Here is a 12,199-nt window from a genome sequence, read left to right as displayed (position 1 = left end):
ATACAGTACAGGTATGTTAAAAAGGTTGGCAAGATAATTAGCTCATTGAAATAAAACTCTTGTTAGTATGCTTGGAAGGATTATCAGTTGAACAGCTGTACCTAGCCCCAACTCCTCTTTGTACAATTTGGTATAAGGTGGATCAGTCTAGATCCCTGCATGGAACTGTTTTTTTAATCCCGCTCCCGTCCTGCCTCCTGCATTGTTTCTTGCATTTTTATCTTGCTCCCACCTGCAAAAACCATAGATCCCACAAATCCCACAAGAGACAGATTCCTCCATGCTACAAAAACAAACAAACAAACAAACAAACAAACAAACAAACAACAACCCCACCACACCATGGTCGGTTATTTATATATATATATATAAAAACGGAATTCAGACACAATTTTTACCACTAAAAGAATAAAACAAATCTTGCTTAAACTATGTAAAAAAAAAAAAAAAAAAAAACTTTAGCCCCTGTTATAATAGATATCAAATCTCTTTCTATTCCTTGCTTAAAATATAGTTAATAAAAAATTTATTAAAAAAAACTTGCTTTACATTGTTGAAATTCTATTTATGAACAAACTGACAGGAAATTTAGTGTTTTCCCGCAAATTACTGCAGTCTGTTTTTTTTCCTACCCAATCCAGCCCACAACAAACATTTTATCTGCTCCCACTATTATGGCAGCGGGTTGTGTGGGATCCACAGGATCCCAGTCCCGCTGCAGGTCTCTAGATCAGTCAATGGAACTCAAAGCATATTCACTCTACAAACTGACCTCACTGCCACTAAGAAAATGAACTTCCATACAAGAAATGTAAGATCACAGGTATAGAGTAGATAAAAACAGCTTTCCCCAGTTTAGTCTGGACCTCATTAATAACCCATGACACTGAAGACTCTTTAAATAGGGGTTTCAAAGGCATCAAGCCTGACATGAAACAAGGGACCACATGGAAACTGGTCTACCTTCATCACACTCATAATAAGCTGAAACAGCTACCAAAGTAACATTGAGGGAATTTCTCTTTTACCTTTTTGCTTTGTTTTAAATCGAATTAAAACTGATGGGTGTCTAAATTAGCTGTTACACTCAAGAAAGATCTTGGAATCATTGTGGATAGTTCTCTGAAAACGTCTGCTCAATGTGCAGTGGCAGTCAAAAAAAGCTAACAACATTAGGAACCATTAGGAAAGAGATAGCTAAAAAGACAGAAAACATCATGTCACTATATAATTCATGGTACATCCACACACCTTGAATACTGTGTGCAGTTCCGGTCACCCCATCTCAGAAAAGATATATTAGAATTGGAAAAGATACAGAGAAGGACAAGAAAAATGATTAGGGTTATGGAATAGCTTCCATAAATAAGAAAGATAAAAAAGACTGGGACTATTCAGCTTGGAAAAGAAATAACTAAGTGGGGATATAGTAGAGGTCTAAAAAAATCATTAATGGTATGGAGAGAATGTATAGGGAAGTGTTATTTACCCCTTCAGATAACACAAGAACCAGGGATCACGCAATGAAATTAATAGGCAGCAGGTTTAAAACAAACAAAAGGAAGTATTTCTTCACACAATGCACAGTCAACCTGTGGAACTCATTGCTAGAGGATGTAGTGAAGACCAAAAGTATAACTGGGTTCAGAAAAAGAATTAGATAAGTTAATGTAGGAAAGGTCTATCACTGGCTATTAACGAAGATGGCCAGGGAGGCAACCCCATCCTCTGGGTGTCCCTAAACCTCTGACTGCTAAAGGCTGGGACTGGATGACAGAAGATGGATCACTCGAAATTGCCCTGTTCTGTTCATTCCCTTTGAAGCATCTGGCACAGGCCACCGTCAGAAGACAGGATACTGGGCTAGATGGTCTGACCCAGTATGGACATTCTTAGGTTCTTATGTTCCCTGTCTGAGGCTTTCTTCAACTCACTAATGAAAAAGCAGTAAAACGTTACCACAGCATATAAGAATTTAGCTCAGACACCTATTAGAGGTGTCTGCCTCAAAACCCCATTATAAATCAAAAGGATTATACCAAAAGACCCTAAGGAAAATGAGTTTTTCTTGCCCATAGCTTTCAGGAGAGATCCAACAGTAAGGCATGCTTCCTTCCCGATCTTTCTCCAATAGGCCAAAGGGCAGGGTTTAAATACTTCCCAGAGAGCCTTGCTCTTGGCAAGGATTACATGCCACCCAGTAAACCTGTGCTCCTACATCTGAGAAAGAGGCCAACTGGGAACTGCCTATTGAGGGCAATCTTAGCCCATTCTGGTCATGTAACATGAGTCAGTAGCATGGGCCTTTTTCTTGTTTCTTTCTATTTTTTTTTAAACAAAAATCTTGTCTGAGACCCATTTCTCTCCCCGGACTCAGTGACCATGTCCTCATTCCCACAGGTATTAGAGATCCAGGAGAGTTCCTCTCGCAAACCTTAAAAGGGCTTATACACACTTTCTTAGTTACTGTTTCTGTTGCTGATTTAAAAATATAAATCTGCATTACATGACTGTAATATCTATATATATGAATATCCTTGCATTCCTTGCCTCCAGTTCTACTGATATAACAGTTTTTCTCAGTTCAGCTGCCTTGTTATTATTTATTTGTATTATAATAGCACTGAGGAGCCCCAGGCATAGACCAGGACTCTGCTGTGCTAGGTGCTGTAGAAACACAGGACAAATAGTTCTTTCCCTGCTTTCTCTTAAGTATAAGAGAAAATGGATGGATAGACAGAGAGACAGGGGAGTACATGGTAACAATGAGACAGTATTGGTCAGCATGACAGGCAGTGGTTTCTGCACTCCAGCAACCTAACTGTTGTCAGTATTTTGTAGGCTCCACGGTAGAGGAGAGTTTTAAGAAGAGATCTAAAGGAGGATAATGAGTTACTTTGGTTGATGCTAATGGAGGAATTTCTTTAAAGCATGAGGGGCAACATGGGAGAAAGCACAAAGGTGCTTGTTTGAAAATTTAACAAGTGTACAGCGAAGACTGGCATCAGGGGCTGATCGCAGGTGAGAGCTGGCCTTTTGATACTAAATAAGAGATGATAGCTAGGATGGGGATAGGTTGTGAAGGGCCTTTAAAGTGAAGAGAAAGAGATTAAGTTTGCTATGATAGCAAAAAGGGAGCCAATGGAGAGATGCAAAGAGAAGGTGATATGGTTAAAGAGATGGGCCAGGGACATGATCTTTGCAGCAGCATTCTGAAATAGATACAAGTGATTCAAGATTGCATTTGTCAAGAGGTAAGGATGTTGCAATAATCAAGATGCAACATGATGAGAGCCTGGACAAGAGTTTATATTTTGTGCATGGATAGGAAAGGCTGTATCTTATGTTATGCAGAAAGACTTAGTCTGGATGTGAGGACCTAGAGAGAGGTCTGAGGGCTTGTCTTCACTACGGGGAGATTGATGCTGCTGCAATCGATGCAGCAGGTGTCGATTTAGTGGGTCAAGAGAAGACCCGCTAAATCGACGGCAGAGCCCTCTCCAGTCGACCCCGGTAATCCAGCTCTCTGAGAAGAGTAAGGTAAGTCTCTCCCGTTGACGCAGCGCAGTGAAGACATCGCGGTAAGTCGACCTAGGCTACGTCGACTCCAGCTACGTTATTCATGTAGCTGGAGTAGCGTAACTTAGGTTGAGTTACCCCAGTAGTGAAGACAAGCCCTCAGTCAACAACTCAGGGAGATGAGGGCTGGCATTCCTGAGTCCCTTTAAAATTTGTTAGCACTTATTAGGAACGAACATTCAAGAACAGAGGCACCTATATCGATATAGGGAAATAAAACCCACCTGCAAAATTCTTCACCTACCATAAACTTTACAGTAACAAATAAGTGCTTCCAGCTCACCCTATCAAGGCCTTCCTTTTTTAAGAGTTGTGGCCACATCTAATGGCGTAGACGATTGATGTGGTGATTATTAGGTCAATTAATAACACCTTTATATTCAGAGGGGAAGGATGGTCTTGTGGTTAAGGTATTAGACTGAACCTTAGGAGCTCTGTGTTCAATTGCTGGCTATGCCACAGTTTTGCTGTATGACTATAGGCAAGTGAAGGTGGGTGAGGTAGTAACAGAAGTTGGTCCAATAAAAGATATTACCTCACCCACCTTGTTTCTCTCATACTCTGAGATCAAATACCACTATAGGCAAGTCACTTCATCTCTGCACCTCAGTCCCAGCTGTAAAATGAGTATGAAGATAATATTATTTTCTACTATCCTTTGACTCTTTAAATTGTGAGCTTTTTAGGACAGGGATCATCTCTAACTCTGTATTTGGACATTGCCTAGTTCTACAGGGCCCTGAACTCAGTCAGGACCTCTAGGTGAGACTGTTGCACAAAGAGTAAATGAATAACAACATTGACCTGATGGACATGGGTTAACTCTGGAAGAATTTGTTCTATCCTTCAAGCAGGAAGTTTCCCCTGAATCTTTCAGCCCTCATTTGTTAAGGATATTGGACAGTAATATGACCTGTTAACATCCTAACCAGAGAATATGTGACAAAATGTGGAAAAACAGTTAAAAATGTGTAACACCACCTTTCTAGATGAGTGTAAATGGTTCCTCCTGGTTAGAATCATATTATGCACATTGCTTTCTTTAATTTGTTATATAAATCTCTTGGTGCATTCACATAACCACCCTGCACGCTCCCCTTCCATCCCCCCGGATGCTAGTCTCTTCCACCTTGTTACTATTTCAAACCTCAAACTTTTTCAAAACCTAAAGCCATTTAAAATGTTCCATTAATTGTTATGTTTCAATTGCATACAAAAACTACATTAAAAGAAAGTTATTTGGGTAGCAAAATCATTTAGAAACTAGGTAATGCCCCTTTATGCATATGGACTATGATGCAGTCTTTAATTATACGATCACACACTATTTTTTCCACAAGACCCCGGCCTCATTCAGTGCAGAGGATGGACAGCGCTCTAGGAATAAGGCAGTTATATTTTCTCAGTCAATATGTAGCCCAATGCATTATTCACTGCACACCATCCAAACCACATACTGAATATGTAATAATTTTTTTTTCCAAATAAATTTAATCTTCACAACTCCCCCAAGAGATAATAAATTTAGCTTCACAACTCCCTTGGCAGATAAGAAAGTATTATCATCCACAATTTACAACAAACACATGCATCATGATCAGGATTTGAACCCTGCATCTTCAGTACTGCAGCACAGAGGTCCACAACTAGAGCTACTGGACTAACTGTATTAGCTAGCAGCAAGAGAAAGCTGTTAGCCTGTGTGAACCAGCCACTATAGGAGGATGCACCACACAGTGATACAGTGGGTTATCTATGCCCTGTTTTACAGACACCATAGCCAAGAACAAAGATATGGTAGTTTATTTCTGAGAGGCAGTGGGGCTTAGTGACTGTAATTTGGGGCTGCCGCATTAGAGAGCTGGGATCTATCTTCAACTTGTGTAAACTCGCACTGGGGTAGGAAGCACTGATTAATAGTGAGAGATGTGATGTGAAGGGTATGGAAATATTAACGTCAGTCATCAGAAAAAGTGAATCTAGAACTCTAGTGTCCATGGCAAGTGGTGGTGAGTTCCTGCTCCAAATGGTATCCTAGAAAAGGGGGCATGTGCTGGAGCCTTCCAGGATGTGGCTCAGCTAGCACAGCTCACTTTTCCCCTCTCTCATCCCTCCGCTCTTTCAGCCACAGCTGGGCAGTTTCTGCTTGAGGGTGGCTGTAGTGGCCCAGTCTTATATTATACAGAGATTTTGTTATGCTGCAAAATTATGTTGAGCACCACAAATCAGAGATGGGAAATGACAATTTTCAACACCTTATAACAGCCAAATTTAAACAAGATTTCAAGGGATGAACAGAAAAGGCCTGGCCCCAGCCTCAAGGAAATTCCATGACCTAATTTCAAAGGCTTGCTCCAAGTAATGGAGGAGTTAGGAACTTTTGTAATGGAAAGTGATAGATAATCTATATGTAGGGGGTTTTGCCAGCTCCCTCTATACTTCAGTTGCTTTTGAACAGTGTTTGCAATCAAAATATTACAGCACTGAGAACCAGAAAAATGAAATTGACTTAATTAATTTTCATTGCTCAAGCTGAGAGAAATGCAAAAAGGAAACAGCATGAATATTAAATTGGATTTTTTTAGATTTATTTCACTTTTAGAGCCAAATTTTGTCATCCTTATGCTTAAGAGTACCTTGAAATAAAAGGTGCTATTTGTGGAATAAGAAAACATGAGTTAGGGTGGAAAAAGCTGACCCTCTGTGATCTAAAGTATTATTAAAAGCACAGGCAAATAGCCAGCTATCTAGTTCTTGTTGATTCTTCCAACTGTTTACCACAGTAACTAGTTTCTGATTAGTAAACATTAGGACTACTCGTCACTCAAACTGGCATATAAAACCAAGTTCGGAGTAACTGTTTCACAGTGAATTAGCAACTAAAATATGTAAAAAACAAAACAAAAATCCCCCACAAAACTAAACTCAAATAAAGCAGAGTATCCAAAATCCACAGCACACTTCTTTGGCTAAATCTCTCTTGTACATTGGTATAGACTGTATGTGTCTGACACTTCCTAACTTCTTATACAATATTATCATCCTGCTGTGACTGACAAAAAACTATAGTGGCATGGTATGGTAGTGGGTGATCCTAAAAATAACACAGAAGTGCAGATGGACTACTAACTTTTAGTACCAGCTTACTAGTTATAGAGCATGTTTAGAAAGTTCAGGTCTGTATAATTCCAAGGCCTGTCTGCTAAATAACTTAGAGGAAATGGAATTACTTCAAAATCAAAAGATAATTATCATCCCCTAGAGAAACAACGTGTTATGGAGGATTGGAATTGGTCAATCATTAGACAAAGGACTTAATGCCATCAGTGCTCAATACATACAGGGAATGTTACTGAAAGGGAGGGATGGAAGTGTTTTCAGTTTGCTGATATTCGGCTCTCTATCTCCATTTTATCCAACACAGAAGATGCGGCTGAGATTTTTTTGCAGTATTGGGTAGTGACTGGGCATGGATTTGAATGAATTGGCAGAGGCTCAATCCAAAGAAGACTCAGATGGTGTTGGTAGGTTGGGAGAAGCAGCCACAGAATGTGAAAATGATTATGTTGGCTTCTGTTACTGAGGGTGCCGCTTGTCAGTTAACGGCAATTTTGGGATCTTGTTACCCATCCATGATGGTATTTTTTCCCATCTGTGTCTGGTCAGGAGGTTACAACCTGCACTCTTGGATATGGACCTTGCTACCTTTATGCAAGTTTTCGTTGATTAGACTACTTAAATGTGTTCTACATGGGGCTTCCTCTTAAATCAACCCAGCAACTGAAGCTGGTGTAGAAGGCAGTGGTCTGCTTATTAAGCGTATCTTGCCATGACCATGAGCAGTGCTCCAGAGTCTGCTTTGGCTGCTTGTGGATTTCTGGGTAGACTTGAAAGGTGTTGCTTAGGACATATAAAACTCTAATCATATTGAGACCTGATCACTTGAGAACTCTGTCTCCTGTGCCCCATAAATCAGAAACTCACTCCCCTTGGTCTTAAATAGCCCAAATCTGTTGACCTTTTGGATATGCTACAAAACTGATCTATTTGGGCATCTGTCTGGGGACAGCTGAGGTTTTTATCAGCCTGGACAGGTATATAGATTTTATCTATTGGGAGGATTAGAGTTTTGTAGGAGTTAATGGGGCGGGGGGCACTCCAGGTTTTGTGAACATGATGCTTTGGTGTAAAGAAAAGCTGATTTTATTCTACTGCTGTTTTTGTCTTAGTCTGATTGTGTTTTTATCTGGTAATCAGTCTGAGACAGGCATACATTTTATACATATATGATTAAATGAAAATATACATTTAGAAACAATTCATAACATAGTTCAAAACTGTCAGACATTCCGGTACTCTTTTAAAAGGAAACCTACCTGCTTCAGGACTTGTTTGATTACAGCTGCTAACAATGCTGTTTGGTATCAGTGGAGTGGAGGATGCGTGGATTCTTGACTGAGGTGGGTTCAGATGTAATGAATTTCCTAAAGCCATTCCTGACTGACTGAGCACCCCACAGTTCCCACTAGCCTGCATCTGATTTATTAAGCCTGCAAGGTGGTTGTTTGGGCCTGGGCTAGTACCATGGACAAAGTTAGTGTTTGCATTCTGGCAGTGCATACCTTCCCCTCTTAAAGGTAAGCTGTGTGTCAATGAATTCTGAAGAGTGCCAGAGTTCATATTGGTGTCTGTAAAATGCATCTGGTTAGCAGAACAAGGCAAAACAGTATTTGAGCTCCCACAACCAGTGGTACTATTGCTGCTCATATGAGAGCTTTGACAACTCATGGACTGAAGTAACTGAGACATAGAACTGATGGGAAATGAACCTTGATTTTGCTTTCTTATCAAATCAGATCCAGGTTTAGGAACTCCAGAACTATCCAAATGAGACTGTCTAAGCAAACTCAATACTGTGGTAGTTGGTTGTTTCCTTTTCCTCAAAGGGTCTTTTTGCTGAGACATCAATTTATCTCGTAGTGCTGCTCGACCACTTTGCCCTTCACTTGTTGGTAGAAGCATGTTGGCAGCAGGAGGAAACATGGTGTTTAAAGTGCTATGTCCTTCATTGTTGCCACCACTGGCAACAGCTCCAGAATTACTACTGCTGCTATTGTTGTTACCAGCGAGTTTATTTTGATTTGCTAGCTGTGCTTTGGCTGCTGCTGAGAGTAAACTACTTGCTGGAAAAGAGGCAGCATTGTGCTGATTCAAGATCTGATTTAAAGGCATTCCCAGCAAACCAGGCTGACTCTTCAGGGGACCACTTCCAGCAGATGCAGTAGGAAAAACTGCATTGCTTGGAGGATTTAGTACATTACTCATTCCAGCAATTATTGGGTTAGGGATGTCCTTGTACTGATGAAGTCCATCAGGCTTGGTGGAAGGGCTTGATGGCATAGATGGTCTTGGAGACCCTATTGTTGATCTTGGTGACCTGGGAGGAACTTTAATACCACTACAAGATGACTGTGGTCCTACTGGAGGCAGCATGAAATTTCCATGATCTGATGATGTGGAAGATGAACGTGATCTTTGGGGAGACGCCTCAATCCTTCCAATCCCAGATGCCATCATATGAACTGGGGATGTCACTGGTGAAGGAGAGAGGGAGGTTGAAGCTGAATGCTGAACTCTTTGTACATGACTTCCATGGTTCATGTGACCAGGTTTTACAGTTGGCAAAGGGAGATTGCTTGGCAAAGGGACAACAGCAGGAGGCATGCTTACATTCATTACAGGTACCTGAGAATGGACATTAGAATGGAAAGTAGTTGGGTTAATGATAACAGGATTCTGATTAACTGGCTTGCTAGGAATAGGGTCAAGAATGCCAAGTGGATCCTTCTCTGATGTTAATGGCTTTTTCTGAAGAGCACAAGAAGGTGGAGGAGGTGGAGGTGGGCCTTGGGGTGGTTTATGGTGAAACATTGCTCGTGGTAGTTCCATACTAGCTGAAAAATTACACATGGGTTTTTTCATTACTGGGCTTTTTGTGGTCAAGGTTGGGGAAAGAGGTATATTAGTCCTTCCAGCCATTGCACAGGATGACTGAACTGGAGAACCATGTAGCATTACTGAAGGTGGAGATAAAGGAGTCCTGTTCATGTGAACAGGACTAGAGTTGGGTGCTCCATGAAAATTGGAATTGTTCCTTGTGAAAACATCAGGGCTTCCAAGTGGATCAGTCCTAGGAGAGATTGAACCATCTCCATATATCTGTGATCCTGATGAAGCTGGACTAGGCATTCCACCATGACTGCCACGATATGGAGACTTCTGTCCATGATCATTACTGCCCAATCTCTGCCTAGGATAGACAGAATGAAGATCTTGTTGCTGGCTTCCAGTCACTTCTTGTACATAAAGCCTACCCATGGCATTAGATGTCCCTATCATTAACTTGAAAGGAGTTTTACATTCTGGGATCACAGAATTTGTAATTCCTTCATGTGATTTATTCCTCATTGATCTTGGAGTTGCTGCTCGAGAAGGTACTACTGGAGTTGCACCTGATATTAAAGAAACAGTAATTACTATTTTGAAATTTGTTTAAGAAATTAAGTTTTACACATTCATATACATCTATAGCTATCACATATAAAAACAAAGAAAAAGTTATTTAGATTCCAAAGCAAATATTCAAAAGTTAGGAAATCCCAGATTTACGGTTGCCTGTTCAAAAATAGTACACGATCATATAATTAAAGACAAAAGAAGCAAAACTGAGGTTGCATGGGCAATCAGTCATGAGTCATTTCCTAACTTTCAAGTGTTTGACTTTACTATTTAAATAACTTTCTTTTGGCATAGAAAAAACTACATCATTTCATAATTCCCCCAGAAGATAGGTAAAAACAATGTTTTGTGCAACTGTAACAACCCTCCCCCTATGACGCATCATCATTAAGGCTACATTTTAGTCAGGGGTATTTTTAGTAAAAGTCATGGACAGGTCATGGGCAGTAAACAAAAATTCACAGCCCGTGACCTGTCCTTGACTTTTACAATATACCCCTAACTAAAACGGCATCCCGGGACCCTTGCTGGTGCCGGGAGCAGGGGAGAGGGCTTTTGGGGCTGGCAGGCTCCCTACCCGTCTCTGACCAGCATGTCCCTGATGCTCCTAGGGGGAGGGGAGGCCAGGGGGGCTCCACACGCTGCTCCTGCCACAAGCGCTGGCTCCGCAGCTCCCATTGGCTGGGAACGGCAGACAATGGGAGCTTCAGAGGCAGCACCTGTGGGCGCAGGCAGTGCGTGGATCCCCGGGTCACTCTGCCTAGGAGCTGCAGGGACATGCTGGTGGGAGCCAGGTAGCCCCCCACCTCCAGGTAAGCGCCACCCTGCACCCCAACTGTAGAAGTCATGGAGGTCACAGAAAGTCATGGAATCCATGACTTCTGTAACCTCTGTGACAGACACACAGCCTTAATCATCATCCGGGTTTGACCCCCAAACTTTCAGCACCTCAGCACAGGCTGCTACCACTTCAGCTACCAGACTAACTATCCTTCGGGGGGGGGGAGGGTTAGCATTGGCTTGCTAAACTCAGGGTTGAGAGTTCAATCCTTGAGGGGGCCATTTAGGGATCTGGGGCAAAAATCTGTCTGGGGATTGGTCCTGCTTTGAGCAGGGGGTTGGACTAGATGACCTCCTGAGGTCCCTTGCAACCCTGATATTCCATGACTCTAATTACAGGTAGGTTAGCTGGCAGCAGCAGAAGGTGGTTATTCCAAAGGAAAAGTGGGCATCTGACATCATGAGCTGGGTGCAGTGGGCATATGCTGTGCCCAGTTCTGCTCTCTCTCTCTCTCTCTCTCTCACATCCCTCTCCGCAGGAAAGGAGGGGCTCCTGTTCCATATGGGAGTAGGGGATGGGCTGCTGGAGCCATGTACTGGGCCTGAGGGGCTTACGGGGTGAGACCTGCATCTCTCTCTGTGTTCCCCTAAAAGTAAGGGTAGTTCATGGCTGATGAGGGAAAAATATGGGACAGAGTCATGTGCCAGCTCTGGGAGTATACTGGAAGTGGTGGCTCCCAGTCCAGCTCCTCCACAATTGTTGCCACAATAGCTGCTCTTGCAGCTCCTAGGCATTCCCAGTACAGTGTATGGTTGTGTTGCTGCTTCAGCGGCGACTTGGGCTGAACTCTTTAGAATGTTTGTGTGCAGTTATTATTTTGCCATGATGCCAAAGTTTTCCTGTGGAACGCAAACAACTGAAGGGAAATGGTGATTTTTAAATAGTCTATAAGTCAGTTAAACCTGATTGAAATTTCAAAGGCCTGTTGCAAACAACAGACATTCAAGCGTCTCAAAAAAGTAAAAATAAAAAATCCCAAGAAACTTTTATAATGAAAAGCACTAGGCAACTAATCATAAGGGTTGCTTCCAGCTCCCCCTGAAATAAAACAAGAAACCATGAAAATAACCATCACAGGCAATCAGGGCTAAATTCTCTCCCCAATATGCAGCTTGATTAAAGTGGGCGTTATTCTGGAAAGTCTCTAGGCCGGATATAGAATCTTCCCAGTCCCGCATCTGGCTGCTCTCCGAGCTGCAATAACCCATGGAAGCGCTGCATCACACTCTGTAAGGGACTATGGCCAATCATCTGAAAGCC

At 41.9% G+C, this 12,199-nt stretch overlaps 1 protein-coding gene across 1 annotated transcript in view; it reads right to left on the bottom strand.

The window, feature by feature from the left end:
- MBD5 (methyl-CpG binding domain protein 5) overlaps positions 1-12,199 on the bottom strand; it is a 103,335-nt gene that overhangs the window by 59,514 nt on the left and 31,622 nt on the right. Inside the window, exon 6 of the mRNA XM_026647450.1 lies at positions 7,956-10,091. Within this exon, the coding sequence (XP_026503235.1) occupies positions 7,956-10,091 (2,136 nt within the window). The remainder of the gene's footprint in view (positions 1-7,955; positions 10,092-12,199) is intronic.

The sequence above is a fragment of the Terrapene carolina genome, unplaced genomic scaffold (assembly GCF_002925995.2).
Source record: "Terrapene carolina triunguis isolate 2854851 unplaced genomic scaffold, T_m_triunguis-2.0 Scaffold62, whole genome shotgun sequence".
NCBI lineage: Eukaryota > Metazoa > Chordata > Testudines > Emydidae > Terrapene > Terrapene triunguis.
Note: the sequence above shows the minus strand (reverse complement) of the source record. Positions and strands in the feature narration are given on the sequence as shown.